General features: G+C 43.2%; 1 protein-coding gene across 2 annotated transcripts in view; it reads right to left on the reverse strand.

Annotated features, from left to right (window-relative positions):
• The window catches only part of FOXO3 (forkhead box O3), a 159,299-nt gene that overhangs the window by 25,225 nt on the left and 111,391 nt on the right, over window positions 1–22,683 (reverse strand). For both annotated transcript variants that reach the window (XR_011312402.1, XM_069726249.1), the window contains exon 2: window positions 14,966–16,380. Coding sequence is in view for 1 of the 2 variants with exons in the window: in XM_069726249.1 (XP_069582350.1) it covers window positions 14,995–16,380 (1,386 nt within the window). In the remaining variant the exon portion in view is untranslated. The remainder of the gene's footprint in view (window positions 1–14,965; window positions 16,381–22,683) is intronic.

The following is a 22,683-nucleotide window of genomic DNA, read 5'->3' on the forward strand; positions in this document are numbered from 1 at the left end:
AATGCTTCCTAAGCGTTTAAAAAGGTCCCTTAGTCTGTTTCAGTAGGCTCCACAATCATGGGGAAGACTGCTGACTTGACAGATGTCCAGAAGGCAGTCATTGACACTCCACAAGGAGGGTAAGCCACAAAAAGTCATTGCTAAAGAAGCTGGCTGTCCACAGAGTGCTGTATCCAAGCATATTAATGGAAAGTTGAGTGGAAGGAAAAAGTGTGGTAGAAAAAAAGTGCACAAGCAACCAGGCTAACCAGTGCCTTGAAAGGATTGTTAAGAAAAGGACACTCAAAAATTTGGGGGAGATTTACAAGGAGTGGACTACTGCTGGAATCATTGCTTCAAGAGACAGCACACACAGACGTATCCAGGACATGGGCTACAAGTGTCGCATTCCTTGTGTCAAGCCACTCATGACCAATAGACAGTGCCATAGGCGTCTTACCTGGGCCAAGAAGAAACAGAACTGGACTGTTGCTCAGTGGTCCAAGGTGTTGTTTTCAGATGAAAGTACATTTTTCATTTGGAAATCAAGGTTCCAGAGTCTGTAGGAAGAGTGGAGAGGCACACAATCCAAACTGCTTGATGTCTAGTGTGAAGTTTCCACAATCAGTGATGGTTTGGGGAGCCATGTCATCTGCTGGTGTAGGTCCACTGTGTTTTATCAAGACCAAAGTCAGCCCAGCCATCTACCAGGAAATTTTAGAGCACTTCATGCTTCCCTCTGCCGACAAGCTTTGTGGAGATGGAAATTTCATTCTCCTGCAGGACTTGGCACCTGTCCACACTGCCAAAAGCACCAATGCCTGGTTTAAAAACAACAGTATCACTGTGCTTAGTTGGCCAGCAAACTCGCCTGACCTTAAAGGGAACCTGTCACCCCCAAAATCGAGGGTGAGCTAAGCCCACCAGCATCAGGGGCTTATCTACAGCATTCTGTAATGTATCCTAAAAGATAAGAAAAAGAGGTTATATTATACTCACCCAGGGGCGGTCCCCGCTGCAGTCCGGTCCGATGGGTGTCGCGATCCGGCGCCTCCCATCTTCATCAGATGACGTCCTCTTCCGGTCTTCACGCTGCGGCTCCGGCGTGCTTTGTGTGCCCTGTTGAGGGCAGAGCAAAGTACTGCAGTGCGCAGGCGCTGGGCCTCTCTGACCTTTCCCGATGCCTGCGCACTGCAGTACTTTGCTCTGCCCTCAACAGGGCAGACAAAGTACGCCTGCACTGGAGCCGCAGCGTGAAGACCAGAAGAGGAGGTCATCCTATGAAGATGGGAGGTCTCAGACCGGACCGCGACACCCACGGGATCGGACTGCCCACCCAGGTGAGTATAATCTAACCTCTTTTTCTCATCTTTTAGGATACATCGGGGGCTTATCTACAGCATTACAGAATTGTTGTGAATTCCGCTCTTGGGCTCCCTCCGGTGGGTGTAAGTGGCACTTTTGTGAGTTCTGCTCTTGGGCTCCCTCCGGTGGTTTTAAGTGGAATGGCTGCTCCTTGGATTTAGCAGTCTGCAGCTGCTTCCACTGATTGTCTTTCTGCTCGGCTATTTATACCTGGCTCTTCCTTCAGCCAGTGACACTTATCAATGGTTCCTGGTTGGATTCACATCTCTCTTGAATTTCCCTGATATCCTGACCCGTTCTGCAAAGATAAGTCCTTTCTTTGCTCTTTTCTGTCCACTTGTTGTGGACTTATTCGTTCTGTGCATTCTATGTTTTGTCCAGCTTGGATTAATTCAGTTTAGCTGGAAGCTCTGGGAGGCAGATTTACCCTCCACACCTTTAGTCAGGTGTGGAGATTTTTGTAAACTCTGTGTGGATTTTTGTAGTTTTTTATACTGACCGCACAGTATTCCGTCCTGTCCTATCTATCTAGCTAGACTGGCCTACTGTGCTACATCCTGGTTTCATTCTACGTATGTCTTTTCCCTCTCCACTCACAGTCATTACTTGTGGGGGGCTATCTATCCTTTGGGGATTTTCTCTGAGGCAAGATAGTTTTCCTGTTTCTATCTTTAGGGGTAGTTAATTCTCAGGCTGTGACGAGGTGCCTAGGGAGTGACAGGAGCATCCCACGGCTACTTCTAGTGTTGTGTTGAGCTTAGGGACTGCGGTCAGTACAGGTACCACCTCCTTCAGAGCTCGTCCCATGTTGCTCCTAAACCACCAGTTCATAACACAGAATGCTGTAACTAAGCCCCTGATGCCGGTGGGCTTAGCTCATCTTCGATTCTGGGGGTGACAGGTTCCCTTTAACCATATAGAGAATCTATGGGGTAATGTCAAAAAGATGAGCGACACCAGACCCAACAATGCAGAGAACCTGAAAGCTGCTATCAAAGCAACCTGGGCTTCTATAACACCTCAGCAGTGCCACAGGCTGATCGCCTCCATGACACACCGCATTGATGCAGTAATTGATGCAAAAGTATGCCCGACCAAGTATTGAGTGCATTTAATGAACATACATTTTTCAAGCTGGTGTTATAAAGTATTCTAATTTACTGAGATAATGACTTTTGGGTTTTTTATTGGCTGTATGAAATAATCTTCAACATTAACAGAAATAAACACTTGAAATAGATCACTCTGTTTGTAATAACTCTATATAATATAGGAGATTCACTTTTTGTATTGAAGAACTGAAATAATATAACTTTTTGAAAATATTCTAATTTTGTGAGAAGCACCTGTAAGTCATAATTCATAGGAATGGAGGCTCTTCATCGATTCATCCAAAACAAGCTAAAAGTCGTCTTGTTGCATAACAGCAATGCGCTGCCTTCAATTCCAGTTGGTTATGTAGTCCTCATGAAAGAAACCTATGACAACATCAAACAGCTGTTGAGGTGCCTGAACTATGACCAACATTTATGGCCCTTCTGTGGTGACTTAAAGGTGGCTGCTCTCTTACTTGGTCTCCATGGCGGATACCCAAAGTACTACTGCTTTCTGTATGAGTGGCATAGTCGTGCAGAGAATATTACTACAATAAAAGAGACTGGCCTCTTCGACATTGACTTCAGCCAGGGAGTAAAATTGTTCTGCATACAGTACCTGTTGACCTACATAAGATTTTGTTACTACATTGCATATCAAGGTTATGGAGGAAAGATATCAAGGAAGATGGAATCCATCAATGCTTGCAGATTACTATTGGACAATTGTAAGTGATGATCCGATGCAGGAGTACAAGAGACAAGCAAAAAAGAATTGTCACTGAATGAGGAACAAATTTTGTAGCGCAATTTCTGTAACTGTTTATAATTCACAATAGTGTTCAGACATGTTTTAGTTAGTTGAATTGCTGCCAAATTTCCTCTAAATAAACATCAGAAAATTGACATAAAATATTCTGTAATTTTCTATTTGCAAAAATAATGTTTCAAAGCACTGAAACTTGTATGCATTAATTATATGTAGCAGTAAAAAGAAAACTCTTTGCTATCATAGAAACAAGAGCAAACTAAACATTTTCATTGTAAGATTTGAATTCAGGAGGTCAAAATCCTTAAGAAATGGCTCATTTCATAACTGAACCTGATAACTTTTGAAAATATTTAAAACAGTGTTATCCAAAGAATATTCTAAGTGCTTTTCATGTTGACTTTGGAGCAAAATGCAGTCTAAACTCCATGTAAAAACTGTGTGAATACACTTCCAACCACTATCTAAGGCCTGTCCCACACGTCCAGATAATTCCGGTACCGGAAAAATCGGTACCGGAATTATCCGTGTGTCCGTGTGCTTACGTAGCACATCAGTGTGGCACACGTGCGGCAGCCATGTGCCGACTGAGGACCACACGGACCGTGCAGGAGACAGTGCTACAGTTAAGCGTTGTCCCCTGTGTGCGGTGCTGAAGCCGGAATTCATCCCTTCTTCCCAGCAGCGTTCGCTGGAGAGAAGGAATGAATAATCTTTTTTTTTTCTTTCCCCTTAAAAATAAAGTTTGTGCTTCCCCCCCTTCCCCCCCGTTTGCCAGGAAATACTCACCGACACCCAGCTCCAGCGATGCCTCCTCTCAGCGCCGGCAGCAGGCCCTGTGTGAGCGGTCACGTGGTCCCGCTCGTTACAGTGAGGAATATATGCATATTCCTCACTTTAATGAGCGGGACCACGTGACCGCTCACACAGCACAGGCTGCAGCCGCTGAGAGGAGACATCGCTGGAGCTGGGTGTCGGTGAGTATTTCAGCATCCGTGTGCGGTACGTGTTTTACACGGACCCATTGACTTTCATGGGTCTGTGTGATCCGTGCGTTCCCACAAACATTGACATGTCTCCGTGTTTTTCAAACGGACACACGGTCTGTGAAAACACGCTGACATGTGCAGAGACACATTGATTTTAACGTGTCTACGTGAGTCAGTGTCTCCGGTACGTGAGGAAACTGTCACCTCACGTACCGGAGCCACTGACGTGTGAAACCGGCCTAAGGTGTATGCGCACAAGGCTGTAAAAAAGTGTAAGTTGTTGGTTGGAGGACTGCAAGTTCCAGAGACTTTAAGGCCTCTTTCACACATCCATGTCTCTGGTACGTGTGGCCACAGTTTTCACACGTACCGGAGACACTGGCACAAGTACACCCATTGTCTGTCCTGATTATTTAACCCCTTTCTGACCTCGGACGGGATAGTACGTCCGAGGTCAGAACCCCGCTTTGATGCCGGCTCCGGCGGTACACTCTGCACCCCATCTGACATGCACTGTGAGCTCTTATATAGACAGGTGTGTGCCTTTCCAAATCAAGTCCTATCAGTTTAATTAATCACAGCTGGCCTCCAATGAAGGAGTAGGACCATCTCAAGGAGGATCACAAGGAAATGGACAGCATGTGACTTAAAAATGAGTGTCTGAGCAAAGGGTCTGAATACTTATGACCATGTGATATTTCAGTTTTTCTTTTTTTATTAAATTTGCAAAAATGTCTACATTTCTGGGTTTTTTTTCAGTCAAGATGGGGTGCAGAGTATATATTAATGTGAAAAAATGAACTTTTTTGAATCTACCAAATGGCTGCAATGAAACAGAGTGAAAAATGTTAAAGGGGTCTGAATACTTTCCGTACCCACTGTGCATGTGTTTGTTATATACTGAAGAACATGTGGACAACGTGCCTATATGTGCAATATATAAATGATACATCATTGTTCTACTGTGGCCCCAACATACCGCTCTGACCAAGTTTACAGGCAACCAACCTTCTATAGTCATCTGAAGGCTAGGGCTACATGGGGACTTTTCCAAAGGCCTCGTTCACACTAGCAGTATTTGGTCAGTAATTTACATCAGTATTTGTAGCTAAAACCAGCAGTGGTGATAAATGCAGAAGTGGTGCATATGTTTCTATTATACTTTTCCTCTAATTGTTCCACTCCTGGTTTTGGCTTATAAATACTGACCAAATTCCAGACATGTGAACGTGGCATAAGAGAATAAAAAAGGCTTCTAGTGACCAGGCTTAGCTAAAATGTACATAAGAAAACTATACATAAAAAAGCATTCTTGCATATGGGGTAGTCGGGGGAGATATCTCTGTTGGCTGAAAGATCTTTCGACCAGCAGTTATTTAATATGCATGGGGCCTTTAGGCTTAAGGTACCTTCACACATAACGATATTGTTAACGATATCGTTGCTTTTTGTGACGTAGCAACGATATCGTTAATAAAATCGCTATGTGTGACAGCGACCAACGATCAGGCCCCTGCTGGGAGATCGTTGGTCGCTGAACAAAGTCCAGAACTTTATTTCGTCGCTGGATCTCCCGTGGACATCGCTGGATCGGCGTGTGTGACACCGATCCAGCGATGTCTTCACTGGTAACCAGGGTAAACATCGGGTAACTAAGCGCAGGGCCGCGCTTAGTAACCCGATGTTTACCCTGGTTACCATGCTAAAAGTAAAAAAAAACAAACACTACATACTTACCTACAGCTGTCTGTCCTCCAGCGCTGCGCTCTGCACTCCTCCTGTACTGGCTGTGAGCCGGAAAGCAGAGCGGTGACGTCACCGCTCTGCTTTCCGGCTCCCAGACAGTACAGGAGGAGAGCAGAGAAGCAGAGCCCAGCGCTGGAGGACAGACAGCGGTAGGTAAGTATGTACTGTTTGTTTTTTTTTACTTTTAGCATGGTAACCAGGGTAAACATCGGGTTACTAAGCGCGGCCCTGCGCTTAGTTACCCGATGTTTACCCTGGTTACCGGCATCGTTGGTCGCTGGAGAGCGGTCTGTGTGACAGCTCTCCAGCGACCAAACAGCGACGCTGCAGCGATCCGGATCGTTGTCGGTATCGCTGCAGCGTCGCTAAATGTGAAGGGGCCTTTACCATGCCGCTCAGTAAAAGAACAATAGCAGAATAAAGACAATACTTAAGTAGTTTTTACTGACTAATGCTTGTGGTTAGCTTATGAAATATAACAAAAACTAAACCTGTTTACCCGCTTCTGTCTTTATATGTGCTCCATAACACGTCTTGAACATGTTGTGTCATTTGCTATTTTTGTATTCAAAGGTTACAGTGGCCATGTAAAATATGGGATCTGGTTTTGGACTCAAAATTTTAAAAAGGATACTGGAGAGCTAGAGTCAATTCTAAGGCGCGCGACTCGATTATTACAAGGAATGGAAGGTCTCGCCTATAGTGAGAGGTTGGAAAAGTGGGGCTTGTTTAGCTTAGAAAAAGACGCCTCAGAGGAGATCTCATTTATATGTATTAATATGTGTGGTCAGTGCAAAGGACTGGCATACAACTTATTCCTTCCAAGGACCATACTGAGGACTAGGGGGCACTCATTACAGGTGGAAGAAAGGCGATTCTGGAAGCTAAATAGGGTTCTAGAGTAGTCAGGCTGTGCAATGCCCTGCCACAAGAGGTAGTAATGGCAGACACTATAAGGCCGGCGTCACACTTGGCGTAAGACAATACGGTCCGTAAATTACGGCCGTAATAAGCAGAAAAGTCCCCAAAATAGTGGTCCGTATCTCCTCCGTAGTCAGGCTGTGCAATGCCCTGCCACAAGAGGTAGTAATGGCAGACACTAGAACAGCTTCTAAAAAAGGACTGGTTGATTTCCTCGCAACAAATTGTATTGTGGCAATAGAGAATGTATAACTGGTGGAGAAAGGCTGAACTTCCTGTGTATCTGTAAACCTGTTACGTTACTGAACGTACTTTGTAAATGGTAGAATAACAAGCAAGTACTGATTAAATAATCTAATGAGTAATGCATGCTGTAGATTCGGTGACTTTTTATATGCTGTAAATAAGCCCGGAAATCAGATCAATTAAACAGCCATCTATTTTCTTCCATTTGAAATGGATTCAGTAGACAAAAAATGGATCCTTTACAAATGGGAGAAAAACAGATGACTATTTAACAGATCCAGTTTCCATAGACTTCAATGTTAAAAAAATGAATCCAGCTGAAATCTACATTTTTTCAATGGAAAAAACACCTTTTTTTGCTAACAGATTGTTGTTGGATCCATTCTAAGGCATGATTACTCTACATGTGAACACAGCCTTAAGGTACCGTCACATTTAGTGACGCTGCAGCGATCTAGACAACGATGCCGATCGCTGCAGCATCGCTGTGTGGTCGCTGGAGAGCTGTCACACAGACAGCTCTCCAGCGACCAACGATCCCGAAGTCCCCGGTAACCAGGGTAAACATCGGGTTACTAAGCGCAGGGCCGCGCTTAGTAACCTGATGTTTACCCTGGTTACCAGTGTAAATGTAAAAAAAACCAAACACTACATACTTACATTCCGGTGTCTGTCGCGTCCCCCGGCGTTCTGCTTCCCTCGGTCCGTTCCCCGCTCTCGCAGATCGGAGATCTGCGAGAGCGGGGACGTTTAACGCGACCCCTTTAAAACACATTGCGTTAGCGCAATCCGCTACCGCTAGGCGCTAAACGGATTGCACTAACGCAATCTGAACCTAGCCTTAAGGTACCTTCACACATAACGATATTGTTAACGATATCGTTGCTATTTGTGACGTAGCAACGATATCGTTAATGAAATCGTTCTGTGTGACAGCGACCAACGATCAGGCCCCTGCTGGGAGATCGTTGGTCGCTGAACAAAGTCCAGAACTTTATTTCGTCGCTGGACTCCCTGGAGACATCGCTGGATCGGCGTGTGTGACACCGATCCAGCGATGTCTTCACTGGTAACCAGGGTAAACATCGGGTAACTAAGCGCAGGGCCGTGCTTAGTAACCCGATGTTTACCCTGGTTACCATGCTAAAAGTAAAAAAAAACAAACACTAGATACTTACCTACCGCTGTCTGTCCTCCAGCGCTGTGCTCTGCACTCCTCCTGTACTGTCTGTGAGCCGGAAAGCAGAGCGGTGACGTCACCGCTCTGCTTTCCGGCTCACAGACAGTACAGGAGGAGAGCAGAGAAGCAGAGCGCAGCGCTGGAGGACAGACAGCGGTAGGTAAGTATCTAGTGTTTGTTTTTTTTTACTTTTAGCATGGTAACCAGGGTAAACATCGGGTTACTAAGCGCGGCCCTGCGCTTAGTTACCCGATGTTTACCCTGGTTACCGGCATCGTTGGTCGCTGGAGAGCGGTCTGTGTGACAGCTCTCCAGCGACCAAACAGCGACGCTGCAGCGATACCGTTGTCGGTATCGCTGCAGCGTCGCTTAATGTGAAGGGGCCTTTAGGATCAGGATCTATGCCCCTATATTGTGCTGCTCTCAAAAACTTGTTGACAGATTCCTTCCTTCCTTGAACTCCTTCTGGTAGGTTCTACCCACTTCATACCAGGGACAACTCACAAGACCAAACATTCTAGAGAGCCCCTTACTATTAACCTAGAAAATGTAATGGCACAGATCCTTATCCTTGCTTCTTTTACCTGCTTTGTAAAACATGACAACTTCAAGAACTGAATGTTTGGGTAAGATCACACAACCGTTTTCTCCATATCTGAGAAAAAAATCTGATTACTCCCAGACTTTGATCAGTTCTTCTTGAACATGGGGATAAAAAAAAAAAAGTTTCTTTCTCCACCCTCTCCATTCAATCTGCCTGCGAAAATTGGACCACACTCTAAATTTTTTCATAGACCCATAGACTTGCATTGCCGATTTTGATCTAACACTAGGATAAAAATCAGACATGTCTGATTTTTTCCCGCAGACTACTTGGTCCCAGGAAAACTTATTGGATATGTACACAGCCCCATAGAAAATCAGATATGAGTGCTATCTGTGAAAACCATGCTTAACACTCGTACGAGAACATTGGTCTTGTGTACGAGCCCTTAGGGCTCCATTGCCACTTGCGAGGAAAACCGACGAGTGCAATCTGATAAAAAAATCGGATTGCACTCGGACCAATGTTAGTCAATAAGTGTCTTTTCATTTGCGATTTTTTTCTCAGCCGAAATTGGACTGAGAAAAAAAATCGCAGCATGCTGCGTATTGCTGCGATTCTCGGACGAGACTCGCCAATGCAAGTCAATGGGTGCGACAAAAAAAACGCACAGCATTCGCATCATGCGAGTGCTGTCCGATATTTACGCACCAGTGTCCTTTGAAAAGCCGGCAATTCAGCACGGTGTACAGTAAAATCACACTGACAGGTTAGCTTAGAGTAGATATATACACATAGAATAGGTATATATACATATATACTGTATATGTCAGGGAGACACCTATATATGTATATATATTTGATGCAGCACTAGATAGCAGAAAAGCCGGTAATTCAATTGCCGGCTTTTGCTATCTCCTTCACAAACCCAACATGATATGAGACATGGTTTACATACAGTAAACCATCTCGTATCCCTTTTCTTTTTTTTTTTTGCATATTCCACACTACTGTTAGTAGTGTGTATGTGCAAAATTTGGGCGCTCTAGCTATTAAATTTAAGGGTTAAATCGCGGAAAAAAATGGCGTGGGCTCCCGCGCAATTTTCTCCGCCAGAGTGGTAAAGCCAGTGACTGAGGGCACTTGGCCACTCTCTTCCCATTCCCGTGTAGCAGTGGGATATGGGGTAATGAAGGGTTAATGTCACCTTGCTATTGTAAGGTGACATTAAGCCAGATTAATAATGGAGAGGCGTCAATTATGACACCTCTCCATTATTAATCCTATAGTATAAAATGGTTAAAAAAACACAGACACATCATTACAAAGTATTTTAATGAAATAAATACACAGGTTGTTGTAATATTTTATTATACTGGTAATCCACCTGAAGACCCTCGTTCTGTAAAAAAGGAAAAATAAAAAATCAACAATATCCCATACCTTCCGTCGTTCTGTCACGTCCCACAATGTAAATCCATCTGAAGGGGTTAACTAATTTTACAAGCAGAAGCTCTGCTAATGCAGCCGCCCCTGCCTGTAAAACCCGGCGAATGAATGGAAAGTAGGTGAATGACCTGTAGTTACCTCGAGTTGCGGTGATGCGCCCTCTGCTGAACTCGAGCCTGGGAACTTTTCAGAATATTTTCCCAAACTTTTCAGAATATTTTCCCACGCTCGAGTTCATAGGAGGACATCCAGCAGATTTACATCATGGGACGTGACAGAACGACGGAAGGTATGGGATATTGTTGATTTTTTATTTTTCCTTTTTTACAGAACGAGGGTCTTCAGGTGGATTACCAGTATAATAAAATATTACAAAAACCTGAGTATTTATTTCATTAAAAGACTTTGTAATAATGTGTGTGTTTTTTTAACCATTTCATACTATTGGATTAATAATGGATAAGTGTCATAATTGACACCTCTCCATTATTAATCTGGCTTAATGTCACCTTACAATAGCAAGGTGACATTAACCCTTCATTACCCCATATCCCACCAATACATGGGAATGGGAAGAGAGTGGCCAAGTGCCAGAATAGGCGCATCTTCCAGATGTGCCTTTTCTGGGGTGGCTGGGGGCAGATGTTTTTAGCCAGGGGGCAGGGCCGGCGTCAGCACCCGGCGTACCGGGGCAAATGCCGGGGCCCTGAACAAATTGGGGGGCCCACTCGTGGCCGGGATACCAGGGGGCCCGGGCCGCTCCCCCAGCAGCTTCGGCATTACTTGAGCTCAGCCGTCACTTAAATAAACATGGCCGCGCACAGTGCAGTGTGCAGCGATGTCTCTGCAAGTAATGATGCGGCCGGGCGGACACACAAGCAAAGTTAAAGGCACAGTGTCTGCTTGACCGCATCATTAACAGCAGACACAGCTGCAGCGTGCACCGTGGGTGGCCATGTCTGTTTAAGTGATGGCCATCGATCAAGCAGCACTCCCTCCACAGCCACATGCCAGAGGAGCCTGATGGGTGACAAGCCTGGGGGAGGTGAGTGAGGCTTGTGTGTTGTGTCTGTCTGTCTGTGTATGCCTGTATGATGTGCATATCTGTGTATATCAGTGTGTTTGACTGTACATATTTAAGTATGTTTGTGAATTTGTCTTCAACTATATGTATGTAAATATCTGCGTATTGTATGCGTGCATGTCTGCGTATTGTGTGTGTGCGCATGTCTGCGTACTGTATGTGCATGTCTGCGTATCGTGTGTGTGCATGTCTGTGTATTGTGTGTGTGCATGTCTGCGTATTGTGTGTGTGTGTGCATGTCTGCGTACTGTATGTGTATGTCTGCGTATTGTGTGTGTGTGTGCATGTCTGCGTACTGTATGTGTATGTCTGCATAACATTGTGTGTGTTTGCATGTCTGCGTACTGCATGTGTATGTCTGCGTATTGTGTGTGTGTGCATGTCTGCGTACTGTATGTGTATGTCTGCGTATTGTGTGTGTGTGTGCATGTCTGCGTACTGTATGTGTATGTCTGCGTATTGTGTGTGTGTGTGTGCATGTCTGCGTACTGTATGTGTATGTCTGCATAACATTGTGTGTGTTTGCATGTCTGCGTACTGCATGTGTATGTCTGCGTATTGTGTGTGTGTGCATGTCTGCGTACTGTATGTGTATGTCTGCGTATTGTGTGTGTGCATATCTGCCTATGTGAAGAATGAAGGGGAAGGCTAGGCCCTATGTAGTATACATTTATTTCTCCACCGTATCTGTGCATCATGAATCGTGGTATGTGGGCCCACTGAGACTCTTTTGCCCGGGGCCCACAAAATCCTGGAGCCGGCCCTGCCATGGGGGGGGCCAATAACCATGGACCCTCTCTAGGCTATTAATATCTGCCCTCAGTCACTGGCTTTACCACTCTGGCGGAGAAAATTGCGCGGGAGCCCACGCCATTTTTTCCGCGATTTAGCTATTAAATTTAATAGCTAGAGCGCCCAAATTTTGCACATACGCACTACTAACATTAGTAGTGTGGAATATGCAAAAAAAAGGGGATATGAAATGGTTTACTGTATGTAAACCATGTCTCATATCATGTCGGGTTTGTGAAGGAGATAGCAAAAGCCGGCAATTGAATTACCGGCCTTTCTGATATTTAGCGCTGCATTAAATATAAATATATATATATATATATATATATATATATATATATATAGAGGTGTCTCCCTGACATATATATATGTATATATACATATTCTATGTGTATATATCTACTCTAATCTAACCTGTCAGTGTGATTTTACTGTACACAGCGCTGAATTACCGGCTTTTCAAAGGACACCGGTGCGTAAAAATCAGACAGCAATACGGATGTTGCGATAAAAAAAAAAATCGCATAACACTCGCATACGTTACATCCGTTTTTTCGGTCCGTAAATCGAACAGTTTTTTCCTGGCAAGTGGAAAGGAGCCCTTAGGGTATGTGCACACGTTGCGGAAAGGTGTGCGGATTTTTCCGCACTTATTTTGGTAAATCCGCACTGTGGATTTACTGCGGAATTACGTTTTTTTTTTTGCGGATTTCACCTGCGGTTTTACATCTGTGGATTCCTATTATGGAGCAGGTGTAAACCGCTGCGGAATCCACACAAAGAATTGACATGCTGCTGAATAAACAACGCTACGCTTCCGTGCGTTTTTTTCGGCAGCATGTGCACTGCGGATTTTGTTTTTCATAGGTTTACATGGTGCTATAAACGCATGGAAAACTGCGAATCCGCAGCGGCCAATCCGCTTCGGATACGCAGCAAAATCCGCAGCGTGTGCACATACCTTTTAAGTGCAACCAAATATATCCTATCCTTTAATATGAGCCCTTCTAATGGGGCATTTTTCACTTCACCTATCAGTGGTTGTAATGAGACAGGTGTAGGTAGGTTTCTTACGATGACCTTTCATTATTATACAGATTTAAAGGTTAGTGACAGTGAATATGGACACCACAGTGCTGACTGACAAATATGGGAGCTAAAGATATTTTACACCATAGCTAGCAATATTAACAATTCAGAATTCTGAGAAATCTAGAAAAGCAACTTCAGTATTGTAGTTTTAGACAGATTTTTGTAGATAGATATAGATGTGAAACATCCAAATTGAATTTACATGATGCTTATATAAAGGCACCACTCAGGTTCCTGAGACTTTTTTATTTATCTTTTTTTAATGCAGTAACATGCGTAAAAGCTGTTTCACTCAATTTGTCATTAGCATGATGCATTGAACTCTAATAGCTGCTGCAGCAGAATAGTGTGTTGACCTTGTCAGGAGCAGTGACCTTACCATTTATTTCACACATTCTGTTACTTATCTTCATTTCTCACTGCTCACAACATTTCCTTAAAGAAGCACTCCCACCAAAGATTTTATCCTCTTAATAGATTGCAGACATATTATTATTATACAGCTCTGTGTACTTACAGTTGCTCATTTTACTTTTCTACCCAACTGATTCTTCTCTTTTCTCTGCTCTATGTAGAAACAGGAAGTTTCTCTTCCCTGCAGAAATCATTCATCTCTTCAGCTCCTGACCCAGCTGCTCACTTCCTCCCCCCTGCTGGGGACCTTTGCAATGACTTATGACTCGTACAGGGAAAATTGACCTCCTGTTTCTACATAGAGCTTAGAAGGATTCAGCTAGTCAGTTATTAATCACGTGGACTCGTACAGGGAAAATTGACCTCCTGTTTCTACATAGAGCTTAGAAGGATTCAGCTAGTCAGTTATTAATCACGTGATGTCATAGACCTAATGGAAAACAGAATAATTAAGTGGGTAGAAAGTCAAAATGTGCAATTGCAAGTACACAGTGGTATATAAGACGATGACTGCAATATAGTAAGAGGATACAAGTTTTGATGGGAATGTTCTTTAAGCAAATTTGTGAGCAGTGGCAAATGAAGACAAGTATCAGAGTGAGTGTATAGGTTCAGACACTGCGGGGAAAAAGAGTACCTGAGCAGAAGAAAGTTGTTAAAGGGCACCTATCAGCAGGATTGTGCTGAGTAACCTACAGACAGTGTCAGGTCGGAGTTGTTGTACTGATTAAAGTGATATCTTGGTTGATGAAATTTGTCTTGTGGTTGTTGTTTAATCTTTTATTTTTGAGTTAATGATATGGGATTTTTTTCCAATATATATAGACTCTTCATTATGTAAAATATGGGGCAGGTCACTGAGGGATCGGTGACCTGTCAAAAGCCATACTGGTGAATATCTAATGAAGACTCCTCCCCACAGGCCGCCCCGAAACACGAGCATATCATTAACTCAAAACTGAAAATAAAGATTAAACAACAACCACAATACAGATTTCATCAACCAAGGTATCATTGTATTCAGTATAACAGCGCCAACCTGACACTGTCTGTAGGTTACTGTGCACAATCCTGCTGACAGGTTCCCTTTAAGGAGGCTTTAATCAAAACCATCTAGAAAGATTTGTGGCAATACGCAAGACAATGGGTTGAAGCTTGTAAAGGCAAATTACATTTTCAATTAGCTAGAACTAGGAGCACAATTTATCTGAAAGCTTTCAAGGTGAAAATAATATTCAATTATCTGAAAGCTATAGCTAGAGGCATTTATTTCCAAAACTAATTTTATAGATATTACTGACCTGGCAAGGTCACTCTTCAATGACTTTCATCAACCTGGTACCCAACTTTGTGATGATGTCTGCTTAGCACCTGTGAAGTTTCCCACAGTTAAGCTGACATTCTGTGCAGAGATGAGGGTGTCAAAGTTAAAATCCAGCCCATCCGCATCCATGAGTTCATTTCGAATGATCGTTTCCATATCGCACTCCAAGCTCCCATTGAAAATTTCCAGGTCCAAATCAGTTGGGAACTTTTCATGCACTGGAAGGTTCATGCCTGTGTACAAGGACCCTGAGAGCGTGTCTGATAGGGCTTGCATAGAATGACTGACAGATGACTGCTGCTGGTGTTTGGATGAGTCCAAGTTGTTGCTGTCATTTAAACCAATGTTATTTATGCTGTTTGAGAAGGCACGGCTGCCACCAAGAAATGAACTATGGGACTGCTGCTGGTGGTGTAACAAGTTTTGATTAACCAGACCTCCACCTTGGTTGGATGGAGCGGCAAAAGACATCATTGGGTCATTCCTCAAAATTATATTTCTACGGGAATTCTGAGCAGTGACTGCAGTACTGGCCTGGGACATGAGTGGATCAGATTGAGTCATTAAAACATCACTATGGCTAAGTGAGTCAGTGGTAAGAAGGTCCTGTAGAGACTGGTTACTGTAATGATTTATGGAAGAGAAGGTTGCTTGTTTGTTCTCTTGTATGGTTTGCATTGGGGATTGACGCAAAGAGGTCAAAGGAAAATTGAAGCTACTTGTGTTAGTGAAGCTACTGGATGGAGAGCTGAGGCTCGAGCCCTTAGTGCCATAGGTAAAGCTGGAACTTCTCTGCATGCCCACACCAGGAGATGACTGCTGAGAAGAAGTAAGGGAAATGTCATCCAGCAAATCATCCATAAGGTTATCTGTTAAACCATCATTTAAGTTCATGGTTCCAGCCATATCTGTTATCCTTGGCAACTCCACTGTGGATGGCTTACTTAAGGATGGAGACATACTGCCAGGACTATACAACATGGGGGATATAGGAGAGTCGTCATCTTGAACATCATCAAGTTCAGTGGTAGCTGGGATTGGAGATAAACGGCCACTTATCGTGCTGGCATTAGAGTTTGTACGAGAGCGGAAATCTGTCCATGCATCCAGCTCATCACTGCTCCGTGATGTAGGGCTTCCCGGCCATTTTAGTTGTGAAGGGCTGTCATCGGTAGCATCCTGGGCCACCTGCATGGACGCTTTTTTCTTTGCAGCTCTCCCCCGGCTCTTAGTGTATTTGTTACTGTTGTCCATAGATACAGCACGCCGTCTCGGTGCCTTCCCACCTTTTCCTCCGTCTGGGTTGATCATCCACCAAGAGCTTTTTCCGGTGCCCTCGTTTTGAACTCGAATAAATCTGCTATGCAGAGACAAATTATGCCGTATTGAATTCTGAGGGAATAAGGAAGAAAGGACAAGTTAGATAGGCAAAGGTAATGCAAGTGAATACATAAATAGCTTCTAATATCCTCCACAAATTGCAGAACCTATTTTCTCTATGCTCATGGTTCTCCATGGGAAAACGCATTTGTCATAATCTCCTCCACTCTCTTTGATGGCTGACTGTACTATGTAATCATTATCCTTACATTCAATAATCACTGTCTTAGTCCATCACCTTCAGTGCATTATAGCAGAACATTTTCAAAGTCACCAAGAGAAAGGACGACATTTTTAGCACTTTTATATCATCTGCTGTATGAACATGGATAAAAGTGATATCAACTGTTATACAACAAATTTAAAATCAATTAAAAATTAAATAAAATAAATAAATAGGTATATCCATTATTATCACGTCTTTTGTACCTAAAGGAACTGTTAGCAAAGTAGCAAAGTCTGGGAAGGAAATGCCAGTAAGATGTTCTTTTTATTATCTGAACACAATAAACCGCAATCACAGTTCTGGAATATTCTCATTGCTAAAATTGCTCTTGAAGCATATGCCTAATCTGAAACATTTTAGGGGTCCTGGAAAAAGGTCATAATTAGAATAAATAACAGGGCTACAACACAAGATGCACCAAAAAAAAAAATTAAAACAACCTTTTATTCGAAAATGAGACACATACCTAGTGTGACCCAAGGTAATAAAGAAATGAGTACGGGTACATTAACACTTGAGTATAACAATTATTATTCACGATTATCTTTCAAATACCCATTTTTTGGATGAAGTGATCTTTTCTGCTGCACAAGAGATCATCATTCTTGACAGCGCATTGTCCTGTGTAAACATGACCTTTTGCTGCCGAGAATAATGGAAGCTTATGTGCACTGTTTGACCTGTCATAGAATGATCAGTGCACATTTGAGGAGCGGTCTACCTGTGTAAACAGTCAATTGGTCGTTTAGTATCACCGGTCGGTCCATGTTTACCTTAAATGGTACAACAAGATGACATCTTATTTCTACAATTAGTAGGCATGTGTTAAGGGTTAAGGACCCCATGAACATTAGATAAAAGTAGCCAATTTTATTTAAATGGTAGAGCATCAATGCCTATAGTGGATTATTGAATCTCCCCCATTACTAGACGAGTCTGAACTCATTATCAATATAGTTGACAAAAAGACACATCCATCAAATTCATGATGATGAGATATGATAAAAGGAAATGGGGTACATGTACAACTACAATGCATCCACTCCTGATCCCAACTGTCGATGCACTGAACAAACATTCAGAAAAGAACGTTACTAGTGATGAGCGAACATGCTGGGATAGGCGTTATCCGGCATGCTCAGGTGCCAACCGAGTGACTGCATGCTAGAATAATATTTCCAAGTCCCCGCACCTGCATGTCTCAAGGCTTTTCAACCGCCACAACACATGCATGGACTGCCTGTTTGTTAGGCCATCCCTGCAAATGTTGTGGCTGTCAAACATCCGCTCGCACTTGTACATATTTTTAAAGACATTCGGTTAGCACACGAACGTGCTCAGATAACACCTTATCCAAGCATGTTCGCTCATTGCTAAACTTGACATACTGTATATCATATGAAATAAACATGGAGAACTTTTGTAATGTGCCATCAAAGCCATCCACATACATTTTAAGCAATTTCTTGTCCCCTCTTAGCCCCCTGAAGGCACTACCGCACGACTGGTTTGCTGACATGCAGTTCTTCTAGCCCGTTACTGCCCCTCCAGTCGCCACCGCTCGCTCCCAGAGCGTTGATCTGCATAATTCAATTCCTAAACTCTGAGCTCTCATGGACTATTCCACCATAGCTACCTCCATTTATGCAATTTCAATATCACAGGTAGGCTCACTGGTCAAGTAGACACGCCACATGGGAATATTGACGTCTGTAGCACAGTGTTGGGTCACACCACACACTCGAAACACCCACTGAGATGATTGACTTCTCCTTCACAAGTATTAAGCTGGTCCAGACCTCCTCCTGTAAAGGAGATTGTACACGACCTGATGTTTACAGGCTGCAGGTACAGAGCAGTGTGGGATCAGGAAGTCATAGGGAGAGTATCAGGCTGCACACGCACAGAACACTGCAGAGTCTCTGTAGTAAGTACAGTTGAAAAATCTGTGAATGACGGGAATAAAAGTTTTAGCTCATAATACTTGGTCCCAAAAAAATGAAAAAAAAAAAAAAAAAACTTTAAAGGAGTATGCCTAAAATTTGGAAGTTAGCCCTTATCCATTGCCTAGGGGTAACTTCATGACTGCCGAGTGCACGAGCCATGACTGATCCCAAGTACTGAGGCTCTATAGAGCCATGTGTGAATGAAGAAGTGGTTGATCATGTGCACTGGAATGCATTTATTGTTGATGGGACCGCCAGAGATTATCAAGAGCTGTGCTCTGCTGGCACTCAGAACTTCGAAAGGAATGAATGGAGCAGCAGTACACCTGTTGGACCACCTCTTCAGAGCCCTGGTTCTCAGGATCGGTGGGGGCCCCAGCAGTCAGACCCTAGAGATCAAGAAGTTATCTCTTATAGAATAAGGGGCAACTTACAAACTTAATATTCCTTTTCATCCTTTATTTTATGTACATAGGTAAAGTAATGCTAGAAACAGAAACAAAGAAAAGTCTTTCTAAATTCCTTTCTGCTTGCATCCAATCTATTCAAATAAGCAAAAAAAACAAAACAAATTAAATCAGTTTTCTCTCATTTGCCATTAGTGTGGTGTGTGCTGAAGCCAATTAGCAAACTATTCACCTGTCGCTACCTTCTGACTAGGTGCACAATGAGGCACAGCAGTGCAATTTTACGGCTTGACAGTTCCAGCCAGATCTGCATTGTGGTCATTGTCAACAGCTGTCAAGCATTATGTTAACTGACAGGAGCATCTAAGTAACCCCCAACGGCTGAAAATGACTGGGAAACAAATGTTCTAACTGAATAACAACTAATGCGGAAATGTTTGCACATAGTGGGCATGGTAAATATTACTATTGGAAGTCTGATCTGTTGTCGAAAAGACCAATTTTCTAAATTCAGTACCAATCTCTTTCTATCTTTGTAGATGTTTTTACACAGCGGACTAAACTTAAAATTATTTCTACGAATGAAAAGAACATCTTTACTATTACATCTGTGAGAACTGGCAGGAAAATATGACTTCCAGTTAAGTGCATGGTTTCCAGTTACGATGCAAGGAACGTAAGCTGACCACAATAGGGATTCCTTCCAAGTGAACCAAAAATCTGGTGTTGTGTGTACATGTCTCCTTTCATCCTCAATAGCAGAGGAGTACAGTGTGGTGGATATAATATAATAAGGCCAATGTATAAGTTTTGCTCCTAAAATGCACTGTACTTATGGGAATGTTATGCGTCAGTAAAATACAACCAAAGCAGACTATGGGCAGAAACAAGGGAACACCAAAGAGAATACTATGTGATCTTTGCTTTTCAGGACCTCTAAACTCAGCCGTGTGGTGTAAACACATGGCGGAGCGGGTGAGGAGTCTGCCTTTCAGGACCTTAACAGCTGCTTGCGCTCTGTGCCCGCTGGAGAGCTTTCGAGAACATTCCATTCTACACAGTCGCACTTTCGTTTCTGGCATAAACTACAAGCCATTTATAGTTTTTCTATGAGGCCTACATATCAAAAGATCCGGTAATGGCCTCTGGAATGTCTATAGTTCAATTTGGGAAACAATAAAAGCACAATGAGGAGGTTTTAATGAGTCTAAATACATCCACCAAAAGTAAGCAAAATATAAAAAATGTGACAATAACAGAAAAATCGTAAAGAATTTTTTAAATACAGAATTATGATTACTTCTAGTTTGAGGTGCAATGCCCGGGTCTGCAGTACTGAGAAAGAATAACAAAAGGGTGGGTTCATCAACCAGTTTTTGCCATAAAACAGTTTGAAATGTTGCAACATTTTTGCATAATTTTTTAGCATTAATTTAGCGATTTTTTTTTTTCGTTTTAACAATCTGTCAATGTGCACATGATTCCTTTTTAAGGTAACCTGTTAGCAGCACTCCCTTTAGACTACGGTATATACCATACCAAAGTGAGTGCAGTTGCATCAACCTATGGACCACCATAGTTCTGATTGTAGCACCGGACAAAGTGAGACCTGCATCCAACATCTTAAACATAGTGCTGTACCCACATAGAGAATTTATATGCAGGGACCTTCAACCCAAAACCCCCAACCATCCGGCCTATTCACTGTAGGGATTTCAGCTTCGATAGGACCTTCAACCCAATACCCCCAACCATCCAGCCTATTCACTGTAGGGACTTCAGCTTGGATAGGACCTTCAACCCAAAACCCCCAACTATCCGGCCTATTCACTGTAGGGACATCAGCTGGGATAGGACCTTCAACCCAAAACCCCCAACCCTCCGGCCTATTCACTGTAGGGACATCAGCTGGTATAGGACCTTCAACCCAAAACCCCCAACCATCCGGGCCTATTCACTGTAGGGACTTCAGCTGGGATAGGACCTTCAACCCAAAACCCCCAACAATCCGGCCTATTCACTGTAGGGACTTCAGCTTGGATAGGACCTTCAACCCAATACCCCCACCCATCCAGTCTATTCAATGCAGGGACTTCAGCTTGGATAGGACCTTCAACCCAATACCCCCAACCATCCGGCCTATTCACTGTAGGGACTTCAGCTTGGATAGGACCTTCAACCCAATACTCCCACCCATCCAGTCCATTCACTGTAGGGACTTCAGCTTGGATAGGACCTTCAACCCAATACCCCCAACCATCTGGCCTATTCACTGTAGGAACTTCAGCTTGGATAGGACCTTCAACCCAATAACCCCAACCATCTGGCCTATTCAGTGTAGGGACTTCAGCTTGGATAGGACCTTCAAACTAATAACCCCACCCATCTGGCCTATTCATTGCAGGGACTTCAGCTTGGATAGGACCTTCAACCCAATAAACCAACACAACCGGCCTATTCACTGTAGGGACTTCAGCTTGGATAGGGACTAAAGCCCTAAGCCAAGGAAGTCTGCCCAGTTGATAAGTTCCCTTGTAAGACTTTCTAATATGTAAAATTGATATGATACGTGTGAGACAATAGAGCCAGTGTCTCCAAACTTGTAGTTTATTTTTTAGCTAACTATTTAAGGTACCATATGTACATAAAATAAATATAAAATATATATGAAGTAATGACATAAAGAAAATTGTGGGAAGCGGGTTTATGGCAACATGCATATGCAAGTGCAATGTATACATTTAAAAATTAATATGTTAAAGGATTATCCCCATTACTTTTATAAAGATTAACGGATAGGTCATCAATAGCATATCGGTAGGAGTCCAAAACCGAACACCCTCACTGAGGAGCTGTTCTCAGTGCCACTTCTGGCTGGGTGTCAGCATTTAAGGAGGTGAATAGCATAGCTCTGTCAAATGTATAGTGGTCCCGGCTGGGTGCTGCTGATTCGCTTGTATTTATTGAAATAGGAACAAATCTGCATTACCCAGCAGCTAAGCTAACTTCAGTATTAGAGGCCCATTACAGACCTACATTAGAGATTCCTTTTTGTTTTTTTTATGGGGAAGAACTAGTCAAAGCGACGGACACTTTAGCAAACCTGGCCGACCCTGTTATAACTCAATAATTATAAGTGATGTACACCTTCCAACTATGTTATCAATAAATATCTTCATGGATTATACTACTACGTGGTGAGCGCTGCATATTTATTCTTCGTGGAATACTCTGTTGAGAGTAGTCAACGTTCATAATGGAGTCAAGACAGCGGTGACAGATCTATCTTCAAACAGACTGCAAGGGATCCTAGAGGATCACATTAACTCTTAACGGCTATGCGTAAAAACAAACAAATATTTAACTCCTAGAAACTGACTGTTGCACATTTGCAGCAAATGCCATGGTGCGGCCTGTAGTGCACAGAGGCCGGCAATTGAGGACATTACAATTAGCTCTTTACATGCTGACTTTATCACACCCCAATCATCATCTTGTGCACATCGGAAGTGTGTTGGGCCAACGTAACCGCCTATAGGCCAGTGTAAACAAGCTATAAAGCGACCTCCGATAGGCCAATGTAAACAGGCTATAAAGCAACCGCCGATCAGCCAATGTAAACAGGATATAAAGCGACCGCTGATAGGCTAGTGTAAACAGGATATAAAGCGACCGCCGATCAGTCAATGTAAACAGGATATAAAGTGACTGCCGATCAGCCACTGTAAACAGGCTA

The sequence above is a fragment of the Ranitomeya imitator genome, chromosome 5 (genome assembly GCF_032444005.1).
Source record: "Ranitomeya imitator isolate aRanImi1 chromosome 5, aRanImi1.pri, whole genome shotgun sequence".
Lineage (NCBI taxonomy): Eukaryota > Metazoa > Chordata > Amphibia > Anura > Dendrobatidae > Ranitomeya > Ranitomeya imitator.